General features: G+C 37.9%; 2 protein-coding genes across 8 annotated transcripts in view; one reads left to right on the top strand and one right to left on the bottom strand.

Annotated features, from left to right (window-relative positions):
- The window catches only part of GPR155 (G protein-coupled receptor 155), a 42,833-nt gene extending 16,418 nt beyond the window's left edge, over positions 1-26,415 (bottom strand). For 2 of the 3 annotated variants that reach the window (XM_019922779.3, XM_019922780.3), the window contains exons 1-10: positions 26,257-26,415; positions 21,137-21,633; positions 13,042-13,441; positions 10,857-11,022; positions 9,810-9,965; positions 8,374-8,457; positions 7,324-7,441; positions 3,925-4,009; positions 3,718-3,808; positions 2,220-2,430 (exon numbers count right to left, since the gene is read on the bottom strand). In XM_019922779.3, coding sequence (XP_019778338.2) covers positions 2,220-2,430; positions 3,718-3,808; positions 3,925-4,009; positions 7,324-7,441; positions 8,374-8,457; positions 9,810-9,965; positions 10,857-11,022; positions 13,042-13,441; positions 21,137-21,602 — 1,777 coding nt within the window. In that variant the 5' untranslated portion in view covers positions 21,603-21,633; positions 26,257-26,415. The remainder of the gene's footprint in view (positions 1-2,219; positions 2,431-3,717; positions 3,809-3,924; positions 4,010-7,323; positions 7,442-8,373; positions 8,458-9,809; positions 9,966-10,856; positions 11,023-13,041; positions 13,442-21,136; positions 21,634-26,256) is intronic. The other variant, XM_004326584.4, reaches the window with a different exon arrangement.
- A 205-nt stretch (positions 26,416-26,620) lies between these two features.
- Positions 26,621-27,924, top strand: part of LOC141279176 (uncharacterized) — a 118,704-nt gene continuing 117,400 nt past the window's right edge. Inside the window, exon 1 of one of the 5 annotated variants that reach the window (XM_073807561.1) lies at positions 26,621-27,679. Coding sequence is in view for 1 of the 5 variants with exons in the window: in XM_073807557.1 (XP_073663658.1) it covers positions 27,674-27,679 (6 nt within the window). In the remaining 4 variants the exon portion in view is untranslated. The remainder of the gene's footprint in view (positions 27,680-27,924) is intronic. The other 4 variants (XM_073807560.1, XM_073807557.1, XM_073807559.1 and 1 more) reach the window with 4 other exon arrangements.

The following is a 27,924-nucleotide window of genomic DNA, read 5'->3' as shown; positions in this document are numbered from 1 at the left end:
CTACTAGCAAAGCAGAAGAGAGCAGGCTTTAGGGAAGGAAAATAACCAGACAGGTTTAAAAACCTTTTTCCTAGGAACGTGGGTGAATAGGCAAATAAACAAGTGCTTTGCCACAGGAGTTTTCAGGGTAGCTTCAGAAAATCATGGCGCATCTTATCGACCATGCATCTATCCATTCATTTAACAAATATTACTAAACATGTATAGGAAGCCTGATACCATGCTAGGTGCTGAGGCTATAATGATGGGCAAGTCAGTCACAGCACTTGCACTCTAGTGGGTTATACTGAAAATTTATAAAGCAATTATAAAGCAGTGAGATAAGAGGAGAGGGAAGTATAAACACTGCAGAAGGTTTTCTATTGAGATAAGCCATAGCTGTCTTCTGGCTCTCCATTTACTTATACAAAAGGTGCAAGCCAGTTTTCCTGCTAGAGATGACGATGACAGGATTTAAAGAACATCTATGGTACTGTTTATTTGCTATTTTTAAAGGACAGCAGAGACGTAGCAGAAGTCTCCGGGCTTAAGACACTTAGTTTAGGACTCCCCACACATGTTCGCAGGCCTTTGGTGGCCAGTTCTAAAACCCTCGCAGGAGAAGAAGATGTAGAGAGTGGTGGTCTTTACGCCCTGTCTGAAAACATAAAGTAGATGGATTTATAGGATAAATGTGAGAGTACACAAAGAAAGCGAGGAAGGAAAGGATGCTGGGCATGATCAGAAAAGTACTCGAGACTTCAGAAAAGAGGCTTTTAAAATCTTAGGGAAAGCATACACATAATCCTTGAAATTCTGTTTTAAAAGGGAAAATAGTCAAGAGGACTCAAAAGAATGAAATGATGATGACATAATCACAAAGGATCTGACAAAGAAATTAGTGAGCACCACCAATAAAATGAACTAAAGGAGACCTGATTGAAGCAGGGTTAATGTAAATCACTAGTTGGCAAACTACAGTCCTATGTAGTGGGAACCTGCAGTCCTATGTAGTTGGTATTAGCAGCATTAAATATGGAAACCAAGGCACAGAGAACTTGCCTAAGACCAAATAATAGTAAATTGTAGAGTCAGATTTGAACCCAGGCAGACTGGCTCCAGATCCGTGTTTCTAACCCCCATGCCATCTACTTGCAGTTTGGGAGGAAGGACAGGAGAGAGGAAGGAAGGCAATGTAAGACAGTAAGTTTTGTGGGATCTTCTTCCTTTTAAGTTAGTTAAAATGCTTTTTAAAATCTCTTTTTAAAAAGATATTTATTTTTGCTCTTTCTTTACTTATTGCTATTTACAACTAATAGTTTTAAGATTAGTCATCTCTCTACTCCACACACTCTCTAAACAAAATAGGTACCATCATTTACACTTCCTAGCACAGTGGTCTATGTCTATGAAATCTCCACATGCACCAATGAATCCAAAATGCATACTCTATTGCTGAGTTCCCTTCACGAATTGAAGCAAACCCGATAACCGTTAACACATTAACAAAGTCACTGGTTAGGGTCATATTTTCACTTATACCAAGGATTGCCGAATATTTTCTATAAAGGGCCAGATAATAAATATTTTAGGCTTTGCAGTCCATTGAATCTCTGTTGAACGACTCAACTCTACCAATATAGCGTGAAAGCATCCATAGGCAATATATAAATAAATAAGCATGGCTATGTTCCAATAACATGTGATGGACACTGAAATTTAAATTTCATATAACTTTCAAGTGTCAAAAAATATTTGTCTTTTAAAATTTTTCTTCAACTCTTTAAAAATGTACAAGCTATTCTTAGCTCTTGAAACATGCAGAAACAGATGGCCCACTGTAGTTTGCCAACTCCCAACTTTCACCATTAACCCTGCTTCAATCAATCCTCTTTAGTTCATTTTATTGATGGTGCTTACCCGATACAATGTTGTTAAATTAACAGACACAGGTGCTTAGTTTCCTAGAAAGGGCCTTCCTTCAGTTGTTACTCTTCTCTAAACTCTCAGGACCAAGGAAGTCTTAGGATTTAAAAAAAGATTATCCTCACAAAAGATTTATAAACAAGAATCTAATAAATGAACTTGCAAGCTCTTTCTATTATTGACTATGATTCAAATTCCTCATTTCATAAATACCTGTGATATTCAAGATAGTTCAAGGAAGTTTCCTTAAACAAAACATTTAGGATACAGGCTATACAGGCATGTAAGAGTTTCTTTATAATTAAGGATCATACTTGTTTCTGGGATAGAACTTGTAAAAGGTTCATGTTCATTTATCGGCACTGGACTGTCCTCGAAAGCAGTGCTTCCAGGCTCTGCTGCTTTGTGGTCTTGAGACTGGTCGAAAACTTCATAGCGTCCTGCTTGGGAGGTGCGGTACATACACATGAGTGATACGCTGGCTATCACAATGCTGCAGAACAGGGTGACTGCCGTGATGATCATCTGTCAACGTTGCAAAGAGACGTTAGGCCACTTTTCACAATTCCAGCTTGAAATCTTAATATACGAGGTTAAGGGCACTTTTTTGGTTGAAAATGCGTTATCTCCATAGCTATAAATGCTCTACAATAGTAGTTCTTAAAAAAGAGGAAGAGTATGGAAGGAATGTAAGTTACTTGAAGAGAAATTAGGGTTTGCTTGTAATCAAACGAGATTTCTAGATGCTTCTTTCATTATGCATCATGTCCTTGGTTTCCTCTACAAGTAATCTAAATGATTACTTAGAGACTTTTTCTTTACTTCAAAGATTTTGCTTGCTTTAGTACACAGTTCAAGTGTATTTCAACTAGAAACTTTGTTATGGTGATAATACTAAAAATAAGTGACTATAGCTAATACTTATTGTGTACTAACTATATGCCAGCACTAGTCTAAGTCATTTATATGGATAATCTTATTTATTCTCACAACAATCCAATAAAATTCAAAATTACAAAACAGAAAAAAAGGGTAAGAAATCAAAATCATTTTAGGAAGTTCTTAAAAAACACATCTTTGGGAGGGGCAAGGTAGGGATGTGGAATGAAGAGATACAAACTACTGCGTATAAATAGATAAGCAACAAGGGTGTATTGTACAGCACAGGGAAATAGAGCCATTATTTCGCAATAACTTTAAATGGAGTATAATCTATAAAAATATTGAATCACTATGTTATACACTTGAAACTAATGTAATATTGTAGACCAAACTATACTTCAATTAAAAAAAAAAACAAAAACCACACAAATCCTTGGGAATTTCTGATTCAGCAGGTCTCAGAAGCCTCCTACTCAATAGCTTTTCAAGCACACTTTTTCCCCAAATACTTTTTGTTCTGAAATTTGTATGTATGATACAATTGAAAGTCAAGAACTTGGCTTTTATTATTACTGCTAACTTATTAAATGGCTTTAAATTAATCACCCTTTCCTCCAATAAAGGGAACATAATTCATAAGTATGCTTAAGAAGACCCAGTTAAGTTTCAAATATTTGGAAATCCTCAGCTACAAACAGACTTAAACATGTGAAATCTTTTTTTTCAATTTCATTTTCCTTTTTATAGACATGTAAAATCTTTACTGCATTTTGAGGTGTGAGTTAACAAAGTGACATAGGATCACCAGTGTGATAGGCAATAAACTGGAATAGACTTTCAAAATTAATTTTAATTTAAGTATAGCAAAACACATTAAGAAGCTAAAGAGAGACATTCTCAAGAACAGAACTGTCAATAAACTCTTCTCACCTGCTCTTTTCCATAAAAGAAGGCTGAGTCAATGCTGTCTCCATTATGTTTTCCAGCTATCAAAAGAATACCAACAAGGAGAGCAGGAATCCTATAATAACAAGAGTTTAGAGGGAGAGAAAAAAAGAGCGAGAGAGAAAAAAAGAGAGGATGAATAGTAACTGTGTATGTGGGAACGTGTAAGCAAACAGAAAACTACCAACTTACCCCCAGCCAGATATTATGAGGATTCCAACAGGAATTTGTACCCTTTCTCTCTTTTTCAAAAGAAACAAAGAAATTGCTAGAAGGCCTAAGAATAAAAAATAGAGATTGAAAGATAGGTGATTACTCTTGATGTTGATCAGACTTCATGGAACTTTAACCAAGTTTATTTCAATAGTAGTCTGTAGTTCTTGCCCTAGAATTCGCTCCTTTTAAATAAATGCTTTTCCCAATATTTTGAAGCAAGTTTTCTTAATTCAGAATCATTCATGTTTTCCCTCCTACATTGCTTCTTTACTGAAATCTTCTTGTTTAATACATGAAGATTTTTTTCAAAAAGCCCAAATCATTTTGTTCTTTTGACTGATGTGTTTGGAATCGAAGTATATTTGGAAAAAAAATTTTTTTAACTGGATACAGAACGATTCTAAAAATAAAAACACCCCCACTTTGCTGGTGCTAAGAAAGTACAGGCAATTCTTATACAGGTTTTGTTTTGGGAAAATTCACCAAGTCTAAATGATGGACCTTAATACGAATATAATATAAAGTTAACACAAAAACAAATGTCTTAAACATTTAAACAAATGTTTTAAAACAAATATTTCAAGAGCTTTCCTTATATCTTATACCCAATTATTTATAGAAGTAACATTTAATAAATTCTACATAGCTATAGAAGCTTAGAACTTTAGGGCTGGAAGGGACCACTGTTCTAAATTAATGCCTTCATTTTTTTTTTTTTTAATGCCTTCATTTTATAGATACGTAAACAAGGGTTTGCCCAAGCTACACAGCCAGCAGAGGGCACAGCAAGACTAGAAACCCAGCCTTCTGCCAGAAGGTTAAGTCCTTCAACTCTGTCAGTGTTTCTAAAACTCAGATCTGTGGACCCATAGGGATCTGGAAATTTCTGTGAGAAATGTTAAGTCTTTTTGGTTTATTTGCAATGATAATCATCTGGATGACCATCTTACAACCAAAGTACAGTCTCGTTATTTCAGGGCTTACATCTGGTTTTATCTGAAGTTTGAGCCAAGTGAAGGCCAAATAATATCACAACACATAGTCCAGATGAACATTCTGTGGTAGTTTGAAGAAGAGAAAAGCAGCAAGATAACCAGGTCATAAACCCACACATCAAAGCAGAGCCAGGCCAAACCAAAAAAAACCCTACCCAGAGAAAAATGAGTTACATTTTACATTTCAAGCTGTGATTCAGATTAGCAAAATAAGATCCTTTGTCATGTCAATTAATTTTGCTAATTAGAGTTACTGAGCTTGTAGTTTTGTTTAAATCTAATCTGTGAATTTGCTTTGGTTTTAAAATTGTATATTAGCTGTATATAAGGAATTCATACCTAGATTTAAGATTATACAGATTAAGTAACACCGTGCTAGAAATAATACAAATCAGCACTGAGATCCTTGAGAATTGTTTTTCTTTATAGAGGACCCACACAGTACTCAAGTTCAAGAGACACTGTAATACCAGTGCTCCTCCCAATGCATTTGCACACTCTGTTTCAGGTTTTTAAAGTGCCAGGGAAGCAAGTAACCAATCACAAAAGAGTACCAACTGTGTCATAGTAGTGAGGGCACTCTTTAAAATTCCAACGTTTATCATTTCATTCCTGCCTTGTGAAAGTATTGACATATGAAGAACAGGCTTAGTCTAGGCCTGGATGTCTCACTGAGGAAGCTGTGAGAGTTCTTGCCTGAATCAGTTAAACTCTTTGGGCCTTATTTTCCTCCATTGGCAAAATGAAAGATTTAAACTAGACCCGTGTTTCCGAAAGTGCGGTGACTGTAGGTGGCACGGGGGGAACATTTTTTGACTAATTATGTGTTTATTTTAACATGTGCTTGAAAAATTTTTAACTAACACATGAAACCTGGGATTTTACTGAGATAAGGCTAAATTTATTAAAGTAAAAAAAGTGAGTTAATTTTAAGGTGGAAAGAAAGGACAGGTGGTACGCAGATATGGCAAAATTCATGAGGATGGTTTACAAATGAGTAAAACTGAAAATGGCTGAACAGGATGATTTAAAATGACCTTTTAGGTCTAAAGTTCTGTTATATCACAATAATCTCAAGGTTATTCTTCATCGAGGTCAAGGAATTCAGAACAGCTTCTTTGGAGAGATTTTGGTATGCATGCTTGAAGAGGATATCAGAGAAACTTGGGGCTTTTTGACAGATTGATCTATATACTGCTCTCTTATTCTCATTATAAATTTAACCTTAATAAACCTAAGTATTAGAGATCAAGTTGGTTCATCTGTATTTGGAAATAAAGTATTCAGGCTCTTTTCACTTGACAGCTCGTGAAAACTCTTATGCCTTGCAAGGTGTACGTGTACTTGCCTTTAAAAAGCAAACCTTCTCCTGTTTGCACTGAATTCATTTTGTATGAATTCCTCGCCACATTGTTGCTTCACTTCAAAAGGCTGTTGACTGAGATGGGTCCTGCTTTGATCCTGAAGGCATGAAATCAAAGGCCTGTCCGCCCCCCAACCCCGCCCCCAGCCACTTCCTGACATCTGCCTCCTAACAGGGTCTATAACCAGTGCTACCATTCTACAGTTTCCTTTTATGTGCCATTTTATAGGTTTGCATTTGTGGTATGAATACAAATCAGCCAGACTGAATGTTTCACAAACATACCAGAATGTACACACCCAAATAAATGTTATACGTCAAAAGAGCAATGTGCTAAAACATTTTGAATATCCTTTATGGGGCCAGTTGAAATGAAAAATAGTTTTTCTTCCTGGGTATTCTTCTCTTTCCATACCCTTTTGTTCACTTGTTTTTCTCATTCTCATATTACTGCTCTTCCCTCTATTTAATAATATAGTTACATTTGTTGAGTGCCTACCATGTACCAGGCATAAACACCCATATTTCATTTGATTCTCAAAATAACTCTGTAAGGTGTGATAATCCAGGCTTACAGATAAGAAAACTGAGACCGCAAAAGTTAAGTCATTGGCTTAAGGCAGAGCCAGAATTTTTCATTCAGTTCAGTTGGATTCTAATAGCGAGCTCTGCGACACACCTCACATGCCCCATCCCTCTCTGCCCATTCTTTCCTTTCCCTACCTGCTTCTAGTGCCTTTCCCCTTTGATGGCTCCAAAGGGGAGCTGTGCTGACTGTGGCCTAGAACCCAAGACCCGGAAGAAAAAGGACATGTGACTGGAAACCACCTGAGCCCAGGAAGAAACAGTGATTGGGGAAGAGAACTCAGCTTTGCAGACTGTCTATGTTAGTGGGTGTAACTGCCCAAGTGAATGCCCTAATCCTGTACTACTAGACTTCAACTAGATAACTAGAAACTGAGGCCTCAAGTGATGGAGGAGAGGGGGACCTAAATATCTCTTCATGATCCAACTTACCTGTCCACAGGTAGGTGCTGTAGAGGGAGCTGTACAATAAAACAAACACCAGAATTTGTCCAACAAAATTTTTTTCTTTAACAAAATGCCATATCATCATTCCAGCACAGACAACAGACTGAAGAAAAAATTATTAAAAAACAGTCAGTCATACTCATATGACTCATACTCATGAGTTTTATTCACAGCAACTATAATTATTCACTTAAAATTATTACTGAGTAATTAACTATTTCATTCTAGTTATACTAAAACTTCGAGTTTTATGATTAAAAAACTTTTTATACCGAGCCTTTAACAAGCCTTCTATTTAATTGAAGTAGATAATGACAACATTCTAAATACTAACCTTATATTTAGAAAAGGTTTACATAGAAAATGTAAACTTCTTTCCTTTATGATTTGAGACATGCAAAGATTTAACTAGAAAAGTAAGATTATGAGAGAGTTTAAGTTGTAATGATTCAATTATTTCTATTAAAAAATGCAAAACTATCACTAAATGTCATTACAGTTGTCTTTCTGTATCCATGGAGGATTGGTTCTAGGACACCTCCTCGCCCCCCCAACAGATACCAAAATCCAAGGATGCTCAAGTTCCTTATATAAAATTCTGTAGTATTTGCTTATAACCTATGCATATATTCCTGTATACTTTAAATCATCTCCAGATTACTTATAATACCAAATACACTGTTAATGCTATGTAAATAGCTGTCGGCATATGGCAAATTCAAGTTTTGCTTTTTGGAACTTTCCGGAATTTTTTTTTCTGAATATTTTCGATCCATTTTTGTTGACTCTGAGGATATGGAACCCACAGATATGGAGGGCCAACTGTATTAGCCTCAACTTTGTATAGTTTAAGACACACTGCAGTATTTAATAAATTCGGCATAAATTAGTTGTAACCAAATTGTAATTGATTGTATTTGGTAAAAAAATACTTTTGACTTTATACCTGGAAAAACCCAACAAAGCGATTTTTTCCTCTATAGTAATATAACCAATGAGAAAAACACAGCTTTAATTATCTGTAGGTTTACTAACCTGAGCGATGAGTAAATTAGTTGTAAGCATATGAGGAAGCTGTTTATACTTCTTGCTCAAAAGGAGAATAGCCAAAGACCAGATCTTAAACACAGAGGTTCAAAAGTTACTCAGGTTTCTTAATCTTTATAATCACTTATTAATTACTAACTGTTATTTTATAATTACTTTACTAATTACTTATTAGCCTCTTTAAAGAATTCTCTTATCCTGGTTCAAAAAGGAATTGCAATATTTTATTTACTTTAACTTGTGTAGCTCTCAAAAGGGCATTAAGGTAAACTAATAGTAAAAGTAAAGTAAAATAGAAAGCATGGAGAGATCCTATGGTAAATTAACTCCAAAAATGACAGAGTCTTTAAGAACTAGTCCTTGAACAGGGAGGGCCACGTTCCAACTATCCCTACCTTTGGTGGCTAGGGTGGGACACAGGCTCACAGACAACTCTTCAGGAAAGGCGCGGGAGACACAGTTACTATCTTGAATTTTCCCTTTTTGATTCCACCACATTGGCTCGTGAGGTATCTACATTCCAGGCTGTCTTACTTCAAACAACACACGTCATCCACCTTAAGATTAATTTTCCTGCATTCTTTATATTTAAAAGGATACCCAGTAGTCAGCTACGTATGCTGGTTTGATTTCCTTCTTTCTTCTCACCTCATTGTCCATCAAAATTTATATTGTCTCTCCCCCTATGAAACTGCCCTCTTATCAACGGGCATCATTTTTAAGAAAATGTAACAGAAGCAAAATTTCTTAAAAATTACATTAATCACACATTTATTTGTTGCCAGTATACATATTCATCCCTATCTCCTTTCTTTTAACAGCAAAAGTTGTCTTTTTATTTTCAGCCAGAATACTGTTTGAATTCAACAGGCAACTCAATCTACAAGATACTCTAGTTGCCAAGTGTATAAGTATTTAATCTGAGCTAGATATATCCAAAAGTTTCATTAACATTAAATGGATGTTTGGTCTTAATCCCAAAGATCCCTTCCTACAACATGATTCTACAATAGCTAGTATTTATATAGCAATTCACCATTTTCAGAATGCCTTTTACATATATTGTCTCATGTAATCCTTAAAACAAACCATGGAAATACGTTAAATTATTATCTGTATTTTATAGTTGAGAAAATTGAAGCTTAGAGAGGCTTAGGTAACTCCACAGAGAAATAGCAGCTAGTTTGTCACAGGGCCAGGAGTCAAATCCAAGTATGACTAAATCTCATGGCTTGTCTGTTATATAACTCTAACTCCCAACTGGAAAGACAAAACTCAGAAGGCTGATACTATATTTTATGGGTAGGCTTTAGCTTTCTGTATTGCATAAGAAATTATATTTTTACTCCCTAACTTTCTGTTACCAAGCTATTCTCAAATTCATTCTGTGATTCTCATTCATTTTTACACTGAAACATACTTACCAAGGAGACCAGACTGATAATACTTATATCAAAACTAACATTCTGGATGGCATATGCCAATGGCTTCGGGTCCATGGTGGGAAAAGTCAGTAACCAGGCAGAGACGTACATGATTGGTGCAGACACAAATGTGCTTATTACCATCCCTGAGGTTATCTGCAAAAAATGAAGTCAAATTGAGGAAGAGTCACAGACTCACTTAAACAATTCTCGTAAACTTTAGCCACAGCACATTAAGGCATTCTAAAATAAAAGCAGGAGTCAGTAAAGAGACATCACAGAATCCAGCATGTTATCTAATATCATATTCCCCTTTTCTTAGAGTTCTTAAAAGAAAACACAGTTAAGTTCCCTTGGCTTCTCTTCCAGTCTATGCTCAATTTATATTTGCATATAACAATGCTAGAAATCCCACATCTGATGTTTATCTCCTAGATTCTAGAAAGTAAACCATATCAATGATCTACTTAAACTGATGACCAGTTTCCTTCCATACTATTTCATAAAATATAGGGCAATAAAAGCAATTTCAAAAAGAGAAAAATTACCATGCAAACATTCTACCGATTAAATAATGGAACTAAGCTTTGGTCAACAATTTAGTTCCTTCATGTTATATTTCAAAAACATCTGCTCTAATGCTGTAGATAACATGCTTAGACACTAATCGATGTTAACTGATTTAGCTATTTATTGCAGTTGATTATGTGGTATTTTGCATCTGGTGGTTGGATTATCAATGAATAAATCAGATTTTTTCCCCTCAAATTTTGAAAGTTACCCTTCTGTAAATAACCTTTAGGCTTAACTAAAATTACAGCATTAAAATACTTGAAACTAAAAAAGACTACTGAAAAAAGTCATGGCTGAATAAAGACCCCAGATTAAATAACTCACTTGTTACACGATGTTACATAATGTCTCTTTATTTATAATGAGGCAATTTACAGATATCAGATTCTCATAAAAGAATGTAGATTTCTGTGTTTTAAAAATTCATTTTTCTACTAACCAAACAATCAAACTTAGAAAGTAATATATACATACAATCTCTACTTCCATGTTGAACTGTGTTGCAAAGATAGCCACTCCTGGAGCTACAGGAAAGACACCATACAAAAATGCATAATTCGATACACTTGCATGGTTCACTACACTGTTGCCCTTGTCCAAGAGTTCCACCATTTCTCGGCACAGAAGTGGCAGCACCAGGCTGAAGAAACAAGAAAGGCATCATTTGCTTGGTATCAAAGTATGCTGGTCCCCAAATAGTAAATTGCTCTAGTGAACTTGGCATTAGGTTATTCTTCTCCTGCCCGGAAAGTATCATTTTATTGAAAGAATAAAAAATTCAACTTGGAGCTACTTAAAGTAAAACAATATTCTAGAAATACTTCAAACATCAGGAATTAGGAGGAAAAAAACTAATTTTTTTTGTTCTATGAATAATTTTCTTGCAAAAAATCTGTAAAAGTTGTAATTATAACTGCTGTTTCTTGCTTTCCCTATTAGTTCATTGAAATGTTAAAAGAAAAAAAGAAGACTGACAATCTGAGTAAACTTTTTCAAGAAAATTACTAAACTCATTCTTGGAAAAATAAATAAGTGGACCTTTATTATGATTAGAGGTTTAAATGGTTCAGGTAATGATAACAATGCTACTCAGTCAGATTTCAAAAACCAGTAGAGAAACAGGTATCTTACAATTAGCTCTTTATCTTAATAAAGAAAAAACGTTTAGCAAAGGGAACTGAAATAACTGAGGTAGAGCAGAAAACTAATGAAATCCAGAACTGGTGAAGAGTTAATTATTAAACAAATCCTCCAGGATTCCATAGAAAGACCATATCAACAGTAGCAAGTTAATGGAGCTTTCCTTTAGAAAGAACAAAACCAAGGTTAATATTGTCACAGCAGCACCTACAGACATGCTCTCAGATGGAGTAAAGAACTACTCTTATGTGTTTTTTTTTTAATTAAAAGAAGAAGAAATTACGTAATAGGGATCAAAGAACCAGAAAAAAGATTTTTAAAATGAGAATATTTAAATACTTATAAGTAATGGTTGGTATTACTATTATTGTTAGAACCATATTTATTGCTGTGAAAAACTAAATAAGGGACTTCCCTGGTGGTCCAGTGGTTAAGACTCCACACTTCCACTGCAGGGGGCGTGGGTTCAATCCCTGGTCGGGGAACTAAGATTCTACATGCCATGCAGTGCAGCCAAAAATTAAACAAAAAAACTAAATAATACTTTATTTCCAAGAGCATAACACCACTATTAATAATCTTCAGAATTTATATTCATTTTTATTATTTTGAAAATATAGATACTATTTCATATTGCACTGGTCTCATGAATTTAATTGTCTATACAAGAGCTAAATTCAATAGTTAAATATGCCCCAAGTGCCTTGGGATAATCTTGTAGTAAAATTATGTCACCTTTACCAGGAAGTATAACTCCACGTCTAAAGAGCTAAGGAGGCTGAAGGAACTATCAACTAAGGAGCTAAGAACTTTTCATTTACAGGCTAGGATCAGATGGTTAATAATAATCATTCCTACTGACTTACCTATATTCAGCCACCCTCAGAATTTTAGAATATTTCCCTCAAATTCATGAAATAGAAGTTTATATTCAAAATTATTGTTTTCATCATGGCCAATAGGATTTTAATAAATTTAGAAAACTCAGAAATCCTGCAAAATTCCTTTAAAAATATGATCAAACTAGGACACTGGAAGATATTAAGTAAAATTATATAAAAGCTGAAAGGAGGGCTTCCCTGGTGGCACAGTGGTTGAGAGTCTGCCTGCCGATGGATGCAGGGGACACGGGTTCGTGCCCCGGTCCGGGAGGATCCCACATGCCGTGGAGCGGCTGGGCCCGTGAGCCATGGCCGCTGAGCCTGCGCGTCCGGAGCTCCGCAATGGGAGAGGCCACAACAGTGAGAGGCCCGCGTACCGCAAAATTAAAAAAAAAAAAAAGCTGAAGGTAAACCAATAGTCTTTATCCTCTGACAGTAAAATGTAAAGAGTAACCTACATGGAAATGACTTTCCACAATATACCAACATCACATTTTCCTTTAAATTGTAACTACTCAATTAGGAGGGATTACTACTATCAAACTATTTAATGGAGAAAATAGAGACATATCCCAACGAACGGGCTAAATAAGGCTTTCACAAAGTACAAATCCCCAAGTTAAATAAGTGAAACTTACAGTTTAGCTGTGATGAGAAGAATTAGTACAACAAATGCTGACTTCTTCAGTTTCTTTATTTTTCCTACCATTGTAAGACCAAGATAAAATAGAGCTGATCCAGAAAAAGAATTCGCAAGTCCATCAAGAAAATTTTCCATATATACGGGCACTTTTTGATCAAGAATAAAATTGAAAGCAATGCCAATGAAAACCATAAATACTATTGGGTTCTGTAACACATGCAGAAGTCCAAGTCCCACAATTTTCACTTTGTTTTGAGAAGCATTTGGAGTGTCTTTCCATCTCTGCATTTCACAGAAGATAAACCCTATAGGGTTTAACATCATAAGAGATATTGGCGCCACTAAGTAAATGTACTGGAGATACTCTGGGTATGTCGTTTGATATAAAGCTTCAACTGCAAAATACAAATTAAAATTGATTTTTAAATGGTTACCACAGAAATATATTAATAAATTATGAATATAATGTTTTCCATGCTTAATTATAACATATTGTAAATTAACCTAAATAGTGTAGAATGACCTCATTACCCTAGTTTTGGAAAAGTATGTTTTAGTAATAAAGCTGAAAAGGAAAAAAACCCCACTATATTAAATGACATTTAGCTTATAAAATGATAATCAACTTTTAAAAAGTACTTTTAGTAAAACCCACTAATTGTTACTACTTAGAGGCTAAGACTAGTCTCAATAAAGGGGCAGAACTGTAGAATTCTTAAAACAATTCAAAGTAAAAATCTACTAACAAAATGTTTAAGTAGTCATAGCAATAAGGTGGTTGTTGGTTCTCTTGAGAGAGAAGTTTCATTGGAGTGGTGAGGCAGAAATCAGAGCACAGAGAACGCAGGAGAGAGGAGGAGATAACAGACTAAAAAATGAGCACTGAGGGACTTCACTGCTGGCACAGTGGTTGAGAATCCACCTGCCAATGCAGGTGCCCTGGTCCAGGAAGATCCCACATGCTGGTCCAGGAAGATCCCACATGCTGTGGAACAACTAAGCCCATGTGCTACAACTACTGAGCCTGCGCTCTAGAGCCCGTGAGCCACAACTACCGAGCCCACGTGCCACAACTACTGAAGCCCGTGCACCTAGAGCCCGTGCTCCACAAGATAGGCCACCGCAATAAGAAGCCTGTGCATTGCAACAAAGAGGAGCCCCCGCTCGCAGCAACTGGAGAAAGCCCGTGTGTAGCAACGAAGACCCAACGCAGCCAAAAATAAATAAAATTAAATAAATTTATTTTAAAAATGTTTTTAAAAAAAGAGCACTGAGGTGATGGAGTCCAAGCTATATAGGAAAAGAAGTGAAGATGGGAGATGGCTAACAGATAGATAGCAGAGTGGTTAGAGACTGGAGGTCCCTGTGAAGTTCAAGAAGTAGGCGTAGCTGGAAGTTTAGGACTTCACAGTAAGTCAGATATTGAGCTATTGGATTTAATATTTCCCAGATGACTGGGTCCAGGATGTGACCATGGGAGTTGGTGGCTGAAGTGGAGTACAGGAAAACATCATTGGAGGTGAGGAGGTCAAGGAACTGAGAGAGCAGAGAATTTGGTGGGTACTTCACATGGATGCTAAAGTTAAACAAGATAACAAGCAAGACTTGGGAGTAGAGAAGATGACAGTGGGCCAGATATTGGTCTTCAATGAATGAGGAGGAATGACGCGTGAGGTCAGCAGATGACAGCAACGAGGATGAGCAGTTTAGCCAGGCAGCAGGAACCTCAAAGAAGCAGTTTTTACAGAAGAGAGAGAATAATGGCCTAGCAGTGGTACACAGTGGCTATGAGGATGCCAATCCTGCCTACCCACTGCTCACATGGTATGCAGGCGATAAGAAAATGAGCAGTCTCCATTGGAGAGGAATGAATGCCTTCAGGAAGGAAGACCAGTGAAGACGCTGAAGAATTAGAGATGGAAAGGTGGATCTAAGCAATGTTTGGGAGGAGAATACAGTAAATTCACGTTAATGCACATTTAATGCAAATTCAACTACACTTTCTTAGGAAAACATAGGCTTCATTTTTCTTTTTCATAAAACATGTTCCCAAGTGCAAACTAATTACTTGTTCATTGAAGAAGAGCAATGCCTGCAGAAGAATCTGGCTATTAAACTTATGAGAAATGGTACAATATACACAAAGTACGTGTGCTGCATCTTGTGGGTGATTTGAGGGATTTTTCAAAGGTTCAGCTGTATATGATGACTTTAGAACCTAACCATTGCATGAGATGAGTCTCCTCGGAAGGGGATGGGTTGGATCAGACTTCTAGCAGTTTCTTGGTTCATGTGAGGGTTGGTGGCCTGGTCTTGGCTTGATCAGGGCAACTTAGAGCCTTGCAGCATCAAATTGGTCTCAAGGCACATTTTTGGCAATGAATTCTGAAATTATTCAACCTAATATACGCAAAGCCTGATTCATAAATGATTTCAAGTTGAGAAAGACAGATAAAATAAGAACAGCCACAATCACTCACAATCACTTGCTTCACAAGAGAGGCAATCATGTGAAAAAATGAAAAAGATTAGGTTTCTCAATTTACATTAAGATAAAATGACACAGGTAGGAAAATATATTTGTTTGCTTACTCAGGATACATAAGTTCAATTAATGTCAAGCACATGTCCCGTTAGTTATGAAACTAGATTATATAACCTTTAGAATGCCTTGTTCTCATTAGCTAAAAGCCACTTTTTGTAAGATTCAATTCCCTTTTTTTCAACTAAGCACATACAGAGGTCTCTAATATCTTTGAAATGTTAAACAAAATATATTTGATTACATAAAATTTCACCAATTCTTTCCACTGATTTCCAAATTAGATATATAGCTCTATAACTCTGTGGTTCTCTTTCATGTTTCATAAGGTTTCATCCTTTAAGTAAAAAAAAAAAAAAGCAGCACTTTTGATAACTATTTCTAGTTAGCTACACTTCTTCTGACTAGATATTTTAGCTCAAAGAGAAAGGTGTCTATACCCACCCCTCAATTTTTAAAATAGAGAGTATATTTTAGAAAAGCCTTGTGTTTTCAGTCTGAGCCTAAGAATTTTCCCGAGTAGCCAAAGTAAAATGCATAAGGTATTTCCTTTGACAACTTACAGCACACAAAGCTTCTTAAGTTAATGCTTTTTACCAGAAATGTACTTTCCTGGTATAGTAGCACTTAATCACCATTACATAATGGACTTCGGGTTGTTTTAAATGCTCAATGCAAATTTGAACAAAAGTCTATATTTAGGCCTAGCCAATCACCAAGTCCTTTCTTCTTTTGCATGATCTTTTGTATTTGATTCCTACTTGGAATCTTGATTCCTGCTACTCCCACTAGTCAAAAATCTCAAAAGTGGGTTACCTACTCTGTTTACCAACATATACTCTTCTGGTTTTTCTTGACCATCCCCGTTATCCATTTTACTTGCTACCAACAATATCACCTAAATCTTAACTTTCAAAAATTAAGATTTTCCCACAGCTCTCCCTGCCCACAAGACCACATATAAAATCTTTCTTTTGACATTCACAATCTAGTCGCCACAATTTGTTCCTTATTTATCCAGCTCACCTCTCACTATACCTTAGTGCAAAGCCTCTATCAGCCAGTTTATATCACTGTAATGCTGGATAAATACCAGGTTCATAATTTCTAGTTCTACATGCTGATCATCATTCCCCAACTTCATCATCCCCCAACTTCTTGAAATCTCTCATTTCTTATCCAAATCTTGCCTACTATTTAAGGCCTGTCTCAGGTACCACTTCTTCCACCGAGTCTTCAGTCTGCGTCATGGATCTCTCCTTCCCTGGATGGCTCTGGTACTTTGTGAACTTTTTGTATCAGTGCCATCTTAACAAATTCTAAGTTCCTTGAAGGTATCATTTTATAACCCCCAGTCCCAGCTGAGTGCTAAGCAAAATCTGAAAATACTTGCTGAATGGAATTAACACATCAATGAATGTCAAAGGTTTCAGACAGACTAAAAATGTGTTTTGTAACATAGCAATTTATAACTAATTGTTATCCATGAACCCATTTCTTTTTATATCCAATTTTTTTTCTTTTTTCATCTTCTGAATATTTATAAAGCAGGCTACTATTGGGGTATTTTAAGTCAGTTGAACAGGTATACAAAGGCAAAAGAAGTATAGTCTAGCGGGAAAGCAAAAAGTTGGGAATAAATACTTGTTTAATTACTAGAATAGGGTTCATATGGGAATTTCAGTTCATTCTGCCATTCATTTGCATAATTACTTAACATTCCATCTTTATAAATAGGCAGCACTATTTTTAAAATTTAATTTATGTATTTTTTATACAGCAGGTTCTTATTAGTTATCTATTTTATACATATTAGTGTATATATGTCAATCCCAATCTCCCAGTTCATCCCACCACCCTCCCTCCCCCGCAGCACTATTCTTTTGTTATCAATCTGAGTACAGTTTTTCAAATCTGAAAAATAATTGAAAGCGGTGACCCATATTAACAAATTAGATTTATAATCATTGTATCAACTATTAAGTTCTAATTAATACTTATAAATAAGGCTCTTGGGGGGAGGGGAGAATCCCACTCTGAGGAATTATTATATAGCTTTGAAGAACTAAGAGACAAAATTAGCCACCCACTGTGGCTCCTATTTTGATTACTGCAGGGTTTCAATCCCTAGCAAATAACACAAAGACCCAGACAAGACCATTCTATTATTTAATGGCATATAGTTAAATGCTTCATTTCCTTTCTGTTTACAGCTCAAGCACTAGAGCATAATTATGATTAGTCAGGGTGCTTATGCTATCAGCATTGTTTAAGAATGAATTATAGCACTTAACTATGCCCTATTGTATCTTTTAATGACAGAGGCAGGGAACCATTCTAATTTGCTAAAATCCACATTTCACCTCAATGGAGTCTTGGTTTCTTCTCATACTCGGATTTCTTAAAGTACCTCTGAAAAGAATTGTTTTTAAAAATAGCAAAAATGGGTTTCCCTGGTGGCGCAGTGGTTGAGAGTCTGCCTGCCGATGCAGGGGACGCTGGTTCGTGCCCCGGTCCGGGAGGATCCCACATGCTGTGGAGTGGCTGGGCCCATGAGCCATGGCCACTGAGCCTGCGCGGGAGAGGCCACAACAGTGAGAAGCCCGCGTACTGCTATTTTTTTAGTCTGCAATAATGCAATGTAGCATTATGTCACTTGAGTATAGATAAATCATTTTAATGCAATTTCATAGACCATTATAATTATAGTATAGAGGAAAAGTAAACAAAGACTGTCCTTTTTCTTTAATCACTAACTTATCTCTTCTGAGTCACCTGTAAATTGGACCAAAGTTGTAGAACAAATGCAGTCGTAAAAAGGACATTTCCTTTAAGCTACCATGCTTATCTGTGAACTAGAGAGTAGGAATTCTTGGGAGAGGCTACATAACAAACAGAAAGAATGGTCTTCTCTCTAAAGACATAGTCTTCTCTGTTCACCCTGAGCATAGCCAGAAGGCAGATGGCTATGAACAGCAGAAATAAATAAACTCATTGGAGCAGATACATGGCCCTAGTTCTGTACCACCTCTTCCAATCTGCAGATATATGAAAAAGCACTTCTGTGTATACTGTTGGTTTCTGGTAAAGTTATTGTCTACAACCTAATGTCACAAGAGCTCTTACATTATCTGTGATTTAAAAACAAACAAACAATTACAACTCAAAATCTGCAAGCATAATCATCAGGGGAACTGGGCTAGCACACTGCTGGGAACATGATTATTACCAGATTTAATGTGGGACATGAGAAAAGCAGCAATGAAAATGGCTGACTGTATTTTTTATTTGGAGATTCTGCCTTAATATGAAAATGGATAAACTCATCTAACAGGTCTTTTTCCACTGCTACTCATTTTATGAATATTTTTGAATAATGTAAAGATTATGAAAAACTTTGATTCTCTGTGAAAATAATGTATTATAAGGGCTAGCTGGGTCTTCTGATGATCAAATGGGCATGTTATATAACTGTGTGGCATAAGAGAATGCCCAGGATTTAAATCTAGGTTTGGGTCTCAGTCACCTGTTAGCTGTGTGACCTGGGGTAAGACAATTAAATCTCTGTAAGTCTGCCTTCTTATTTGAAAACGAGGATAATAATATCTGCCCTACCTCAAATGAGATAAGTATATAAGAAAATACACTTATAAAGTTACAAATGTTAGTTCTATTTAGTTATGGGCTTACTACTCTATGACAGCATGAAACTTACAGTTCATGTCCAAATTAAGATATAGCACTATTTATTAAATATTTAACACTATGATACTTAGCCACTTCTAAGGTCCTTATACCATCAATACCTTGACAAATGTACATTATTAATGCTCCTGGAGAGAGGGACAACACATTAACTCCTTGCTCTTTTATTTCCAAAGTCTTTATTTAAATGCTTGGCTCATCCTTTAATTTTAAAATTGATTAACCTTAAAGGAACACCTATCTACTTTCTGACTATTCACAGCTCAGTTATCTAAGAGCCTGGTTTTTCCTCTCTCATAAACCTCCTATTCATAGTTATATAATTTCTTAGGTATATTTCTATTTCTGGTAAGCAATATGGAGGAAGAGAATGATGAAAAGTATAGTCCACTAGAATCCTTTTCGTGCCAGAGGTGTAATAATTTTTTGGGGGGAGTGGGTAGTTAAAAGATAAGAAATTTGAAAGTTAATGGCAGATTTCAATTGTCCATTTCATTAAGTTTCATTCAGTCTCTGCTCAGAAGTTATATCACCAGAGAGGCCTTCACTGACCCTGCTCCCCACCTCAAATGCCATCTCCTTGTAAAATAACACTACTTTGTTTTTATGGCCCTTGTCATTACCTGATATTATCTTTGTTTTTATTTTATTTTCCCATTAAAATGTAAATTCAGTATGTACAAGAACTTTGTTCACAATTGTATTCCCAGCAGCTGGCACAGTCACTGGTACTAACAGGTTCCTATGAATGAATGAAGGAATAAATGAATGACTATATCCATAATATTCAGATCCCTACATTAGGATACATGATCAAAGCAAAACATAAACTTTAAAAATATTAAAAATTCATAGAAAGTATGCTGGTAGATGCCAGGGGCTGGGGACTTGCGGCGGAGTAGGGAGGGGGAATGGGGAGTTAGTGTTTAAAGGGGACAGAGTTTCAGTTTAGGAAAGTGAAAAATTTGGGAGATGGATGATGGTGAGAGTTGCACAATGTGAATGTACTTAGTGACACTGAACTGTACACTTAAGTATGGTTAAAATAGTATGTTTTATATTATGTGACTTTTACCACAATAAAAAAACATTAAAAAACAAGTAGTTACTAAGTATACATTTTCTTGGTGGCAGAGAGTTCTGGAAAATAGAATATATTTCTAAGATATCTCAACATCCCCAACTAGTATGTTTACTATTTCATCAGGAAAACATATACACATAGAAACATAAAATTAGGCTGCTTAAAGGGTTGGAAAGTTAAAGAAGGAAAAGTTGGAAAGGTAGAAAAAGTCCTCATTTTGTCCTTAAACAAGAAATTAACTTCGACCAAAGTACACTGATATTTTGAATAAAAAACTCAATAACAAGCATTAATGTAAAATAATATACATTCTAGATGGAAAGAAAAATAAGGAAGGGAAAAAGTCACTCATAAATTTCCACTGCTAACGTTTAATAATGACAGTTTTTAAACAGGTGTATGCCTATGCTTTTTACATAATTTAAATCAGAATCTGATCTCTTCTGGAAATTATATTTCTTTCATATGTGATTATTGAGAAGAAAAAAAATACTATTAGAAAGATGACTCACAAAATTTATTTGGATATGCCCATTTATTTCAGGTAGATGTTTGAAGGTGCCTCAAACTCTGAAAAAATATAATTCATCTAACTTAAGACATATTTAAGAAAAAAATACGAAAGATTTCTTAGATATAAGAATAAGTATAAATCACTAACAAATGCTCAGTTAAAAGATTCAAATTAAAGCCTTACATTTTGTTACCTTCTAAGAGACCTGAAATTTTTTAAAACTTAAAAAATAAAAAGTAACTTACCTATAGGATATCCCAATGCAAAGTCGTTACTTTGTGTAGCAAAAATAGGGAATAGTCCAGCTTTGCCAAATCGACTATCGGGACTGGCAACCAATAAGGTTAATACACATACAATGAAAAATACAGCAGCTTTGGCAATTAAGATACTATATAGAAATGACCAATCCACATTGGAAAAATTAAGTACAACCATGTTTTTGAATAATAAAGCTGGAAGTGCAAACCTGGAGACAAAATTTCCCAGTCCTTTTGCCTGTGTTGATGTTATAACATTGGCCCTTCCTGCTATGTAGCCACAAAGGACTATGCCAAAGCATTCTAGTAAGGCTGGAAAAAGCCTTGTTATTGACATTGAAGGTGGGTCATTAGTGGAATTAAATCCATGTGTTACCGGTGAGGACAAAGTCTTGGTCATATTGACAGCAACGGTCAAGTTCTTGGCAGGTATATCAGAAAAAGAATTCATTTTCTTTCACCCTCCAACTGCAACCTGATCTCTGGAAAGAAAGAAGAAAGATTCAGTGTGAAATCAATGAGAAGAATTCTAGTTGAAAGGATATACTGGCAAACATAGATTTATTAAATGGCCAAATAAATATACAAACTTTTTTCAACAACCATCAGAGAAAAATACAATGAAAAATAAAATGGGTGGAAGTGTCTGCTAACAACAGCCTCTTGACTCTCAAAGGTGGGTCAGCTCAAAATATTTATGTTGCTTTCCGATATCCAGTATCACATATGAGTAAAATAAGATCCACAGATTTTACAGCTGTAATATGATGCCCTGTGGTCCTCTCCAGTGCTCCACAGTCAAGCTCTGCCTAGTGGATAAGAGCATGGCACCCACAGAGTCTACTGAATGTCCACCTGCAGCCAAATTTTCCAGAAATTTCAGAAGTTCTCAGGGCTACATCTAAGAGTCACAATGGACAGGAAGGTCCTTTCCAGCCCGCGGAAGGACTTGACTATAGGATAGGAAGAAGAGTAAAATAGAATATCACTGATCAACTTTGAACCAGTAACTTACTTTTCTGTACCTCATTTCCTCATCTGTGAAATCGTACCTCATAGGAACTTGATATTATTCAATATCAAGTCCTTACAAACACATCTGGCACAAATAAATCACTTAACAAAAGTTAAATATAACTTCTGGTGGCATATAAGAGAGAGAATGAAAGAAAAAATGATGGCATCCCACCAGCCTACTCTTAGTTCCTTTTACACCAGCCAGACATATTGGCTGTCTTGAATTCCCCATAGTCTTTGTGCCACAGGGGCTTTGCCCATGCAGTTCACACTAAAATATTCTCTTCCCTGCCCACCCACATAACAACTACCCATCCTCCGAATCATATCCAAATCAATTCAGGAGTCTTGTATCAGGTAAGGCTCCTCTAACACCATAGCCAGGCCAGGAGTCTTTCTCAAATAGAATCATGTTCCTTAACTTCAGGCCACTCTTCTCAGTTTATAATTATACTATGTATTAGAGTGACTGTGTGATTTATGTCTGTCTCCTTGACTAGACTTTAAGTGCCATAGAAGCAGGGACTATGCATGTTTTTGCTCACTTTTGTGTCCCTAATGCCTAGCACCATGCCTGGAGCACACAGGAGATTTAGGAGACTAAAATAATTACCTGCTCTTAAATAAACCTTTCACCCTTTAGTGGATCAATGTTCTTTCTTAGGAACTATCTACTTCATGGACAGAATTTTGTTTTTTTTGTTTTTTCCTGAATGTTAAGTATTCTAAGTTTTTCACCAAGACCACAAAATGTGTTCCTAAATGTTCCAAAGCTGTTCATAAAATGTTAAAGAACACAAAATGTCTTGTAAAATGTTCTAAAGATGTTCAGAAAATGAAGCAAGGAAAACTTTACGTTAATATGACAATACTTACCAGACTTTCCTCTTGCTGCCAGGGACACAATGAACATTAGGTTTGAACAACTCTGCAACTAACCAGCTTTTATTAGTAACTTGAAATTGACATAGTGACAATTGCCAATTCCTAAGTGATTATTCTGGGTTAACCATCTAAAGTAGCCTTATATAAGGTAGAAAGTAAAAAAGCTTATGCTTCCTGAAATGTATAATGCCCAGGTTAAGTTCTCAAACACCCACATCACATTAAGGACTCAGATGGCAGGCCAAAGACCAACAACTGATACAACTGGGGGTGTGGATGAGATAATTTTCTCTGTGCTACCCTGGTATAAACTGAACCATTTAAAAACATTACATTTAATCTGGATCAGGACAAATATTTTCCTCCTAGGATTAGACAGGAGTGGTCAATATACACAAAACCTGTAATACTCACATACTTGAAGTTTACCAAATAAGCATCAAATTATATCCTGAAAAGGCTACTGATTGGTATAGGTACCCATAATTGAAGTAAGGAGCTGGTAAACAAGTGAACAAAGGTGTTAAACATTTGGAGCCCCTGAGAGATGTGGACTTGAAAAGGCAGTGCTAAAGATTAAGGTGATAAACTACTCCAGTCTTCTGTTATTTTTTAAAAGTTCCCTATATTTCTTTGCCTGGAGCATTATAACTTACACTGCTCCCTACCCCTTATTTGTACCACACTTGCATATCAATGTATTCCAATAATTTTTAAACCAACAGTTTTAACTAAACTTGCAGTTGTTCAGTGAAAAGAGTCAAATGGCCTGAACCCAATTTGGGGCCTATCACTTATCAACTCTTCGGGTAACTCAGCCTCTCTGCACCATAGCTTCTTCAACTGTAAAATGAGAGTAAAAACCTCCTTAGAGGGCTACTGTGAGGATTGGAGCTTTTTTTTTTTTTTTTTTTGCGGTACACGGGCCTCTCACTGCCGTGGCCTCTCCCGTTGTGGAGCACAGGCTCCGGACACACAGGCTCAGCAGCCGTGGCTCACGGGCCCAGCCGCTCCGCGGCATGTGGGATCTTCCTGGACCGGGGCACAAACCCACGTCCCCTGCATCGGCAGGTGGACTCTCAACCACTGCGCCACCAGGGAAGCCCCAGGATTGGAGCTTTTATACACAGCTTATCACAAAGTAGGCCTTCAAGAAGTGGTAGCAGTTGCTGTTAGGAGTTGTGTGTCCTAATGGTAAGAAGAATGGTAGTAAATTAAATATAATTCATTGTTCTATGCAGTTCTTCAAACATACTTGGTATTAAAGAGCCTCCAACTAAAACAGAGGGATGGGATGGGTTGTAAGGTTATCAGTTTTCATTTTATACCAAACAATTAAGGAGTTCAGTTTAATTTAGTTTGATCTTAGTTGTCAGCAGGGAAGGGAGAGCTCTTTATTTCCCTCAAGGTGATGGTCAAATAGCTGTAGCAAGGCCCAGGTTTAACTTTCAGTTAGTCAAAAATTAAGAGAAAAACTTTGGAAAGTAATCTTCCCCTTCCCATGAAGCTTCTTTTAATGTTCCTTGATATTTTAAAAGCAATATCTGCTAATTGAGGGGCAGTCAAAATAACCAAAAAGGACTTACAAATACAAAGTTTTATCTCATCTTAAATTTTTTTCCAACAGGAAGAGAATATACTTCTTTTTTTAAAATAAATTTATTTTATTGGCTACGTTGCTGCACGCGGGCTTTCTGTGGTTTCGGCGAGCGGGGGCTACTCTTCGTTGCAGTGCACGGGCTTCTCCTTGTGGTGGCTTCTCTTGTTGAGGAGCAGGGGCTCTAGGCGCGAGGACTTCAGTAGTTGTGGCTCGTGGGCTCTCGAGCGCAGGCTCAGTAGTTGTGGCACACGGGCTTAGTTGCTCCGCGGCATGTAGATCTTCCCGGACCAAGGCTCGAACCTGTGTCCCCTGCATTGGCAGGTGGATTCATAACCACCGCGCCACCACGGAGGCCCCGAGAATATACTTCTTAAAGCATTCTTTTAAAATAAATAGGAGCGGGCTTCCCTCGTGGTGCAGTGGTTGAGAGTCCGCCTGCCGATGCAGGGGACACGGATTCGTGGCCGGTCTGGGAAGATCCCACAATGCCGCGGAGCGTCTGGGCCCGTGAGTCATGGCCGCTGAGCCTGCGCGTCTGGAGCCTGTGCTCCGCAACGGGAGAGGCCACAGCTGTGAGAGGCCCGCGTACCGCAAAAAAAAAAAAAAAAAAAAAAAAAAAAAGTTGCCTTGTCACAGTAAAAGACCACTCACTGGGGCGGGAGCAGAGAAATGCTATACACCAGCCACTTCTGGCCACTCATATTTGGTTTAGATAACATGGAGGAACCACTAACATTGTAAACAACTGCTATTAAGTGAAAATGGGGAGGAGGGTTCTGACGGGTTTCAAAGAGAAAGCTTTAAACTCTTAAGCTATTTCTCAAACACCCAATAACATTTAGCCGGTGGGAAAAGCATAATACAGTGTGGGCCTATTCAAGCACACTTCAACACCAGGAGTCACACCATCCACCCACTCCCACCTACTTGCAGGAGACCAAACGTCTTCCCTAAAGACCCAGAGTGGGGAGGGAGTGCTGAGCACTGCCTCTTCTCTTGTCGGCAGGGACAGACTTTGGCCCTCTAAGATAAGGATGTAGAGAATCCGTAACCAAATAGGCCGCCTAAAGAACAGCTGCCACCCAATGCCTGGGCAGGCAGCAGTGGAAGTGTAAAGGCAGCCTAGGTTCTGTGCCTGGGATACAAAGTTGGTCGCTCAGCTTCCCCAGGGCATGGCAGTCACAAAGCATGGTAAGTGAAATGCTCCAAAAAGGGCTAAGGGAGAAAATTTGGCGGAACGCTCCAGGTACCTGGGCAGAAGCTCCCACGATGGCATTCACTGAGGCCACCCCCCCGGAATAAAGGGAAGAGTCTGAGAATGGTAGGGTGGACGCACGTACAGTGATGTGCTCCTCAAACTGAGGGATGGCAGCTCCGTCACCAAAGGGGACAAGCCGCCCCTTCCCCTACGTAAGTCTTCCCGGGTGGCCCCGCACGTCCTAAAGGCGGGCGCTACGGGGCAGAGGCGGGCAGGCGCAGGCAGCGGATTGCGGGTCTGGGCGCTGCCCACCTGCTCAGACTCGAGGGGCGAGAGCGGGGTCACCAAGGGCCCGCAAAGCCGAGCCGGGACCGCGCAGGTCGGCGCCCCGGGGGCCCATCTCACCTGCTACGGCTGCATCCCGGGGCCGCGGGAGAAGGGAGTCGATGTTCGAGGTGGGCCAAGCAGGGAGGAAATCACCGTCACCTCCCACCCCAGCCCTCCCAGCCGAGAGCTGCCGGCTGCCAGCTGCCCACTATAGCAGCTCATTCACAATCCGAAAAAGTGAGGCGCTCATAAACTGGGACCGGGTCAGCTCCTCCCTGAGCCACCGCCCCGCCTCCTGGCCCCGCCCCCGGCCGGGGGAACCACAGAGCCGCGCCGTCCGAGGCCCCGCCTTCAGGCTCCGCCTCCCGCCGCGAGACTCAACGCCGCGCGACCCCGGCCCCGCCCCTGGCTCCGCCCCCGACCGCTGAGACGCGGAGGCCCAAGGTCCTCCGCTACGCCAGCCTCCAGCCGCAGGCTGCGAGCTTCCCAGCCGCTAGACGCCGGCGGCGGGACTTCCGGCCGTTCGGCTCCCGCAAAATGGCGGCCGCCGTGAGGGCTCTGCCGTTTCGTTTTCCTCTCCGTAAATTCAGGTGTAGAAGCGTCTTGCCTTTCCGCCTAACCCCAGCCTCGTGTGGTCTGTCAAGTCCTCTCTTGATTAGCCTAGTCGTTTTTATAGCACAGTTTAAAGCAAGGTCTTTAATCGTGGGTCAGACTCCTGCCTTTCATCTTTCTCAAGGCAGTGTGACCTTGACCTTCCTAAATCAGAGACTAAAATGTCTGTAAAGCTTTAGCCCTGTGCTTGGCTTAGAATAAGCATCCAGACCCTGACTGCTTGTGTTTTCTATTGTCGGGGGAACGACATCCATATCCCCTCAGTGTACTGAGCGGAAACTGTATTGGTGGAAAACTTACAGAGCAGGAACTGAATATATAGAACATGAATTCTGCTCCTGTTCTCCTCACTTCACCCTTGTTCTCTATCTTCTTAACTTTTAACAGCTTCCCTGTTTCCCTTGAACCTGGATGCTATTTTTTTTAAATCTCCTGATTATATCTCAAAGCTAAAAGGATTTGTGTTTAGAAAGTATGGAGATTAATTCAATTAAATAAATATTTATTCGGCTTTGACTTTTAGCGGAATACTGGAAGATAGACCTGGAAAGGTAAGTTAGGGTGAACCTCTAGGAAGTTCCTTAGGTTAGCCTTACAGTTTGGACCTATCCTCTGACCACAGTAAAACCATCAAATTCTTTTTTCATGAAAACATGTCTTAGTGATCACACTATTTTCGGATATGCAATCTGGAAGCTTTCCCAGGATTAGCTGAAAGACTGAAAGCAGGAAAAACATGACTTTGGGAAAAACCAAGCCACGAGGAAATAAAGATGTACTCTGGGGTGGTGGTAATGAAAAGAATGAAAGAGGCTTGAGAGACATTACAAAAGGAGAACTGAGGGGACTGGATTACTGATAGGGCAAGAAAAGGAAGGAGATAATGAAGGTATGTATTTGTTCATCCATCATACTAAAGAAAAGGAATTGAGCTAGGGAGACTCTAACATCCTTATTAGTTCTAAAGTTCTGCTGTTTCCTATCGTTCTATTATCTGAAGATGAAGAAATGTTTCAAGTGAGGGAAGTGGTTACAAGAAGATAATGAATTTGGTTTTAGGCCTAAAATCTAAAACCTCAAGAAACTTAGTTTAGTCTCCTCTCTTGAAGAAGTTATCGTCATTTTCTTTATTTA

Source organism: Tursiops truncatus, chromosome 7 (assembly GCF_011762595.2).
Source record: "Tursiops truncatus isolate mTurTru1 chromosome 7, mTurTru1.mat.Y, whole genome shotgun sequence".
NCBI classification, from domain to species: Eukaryota; Metazoa; Chordata; class Mammalia; order Artiodactyla; family Delphinidae; genus Tursiops; species Tursiops truncatus.
This window is presented reverse-complemented; position numbering and strand designations above follow the sequence as displayed.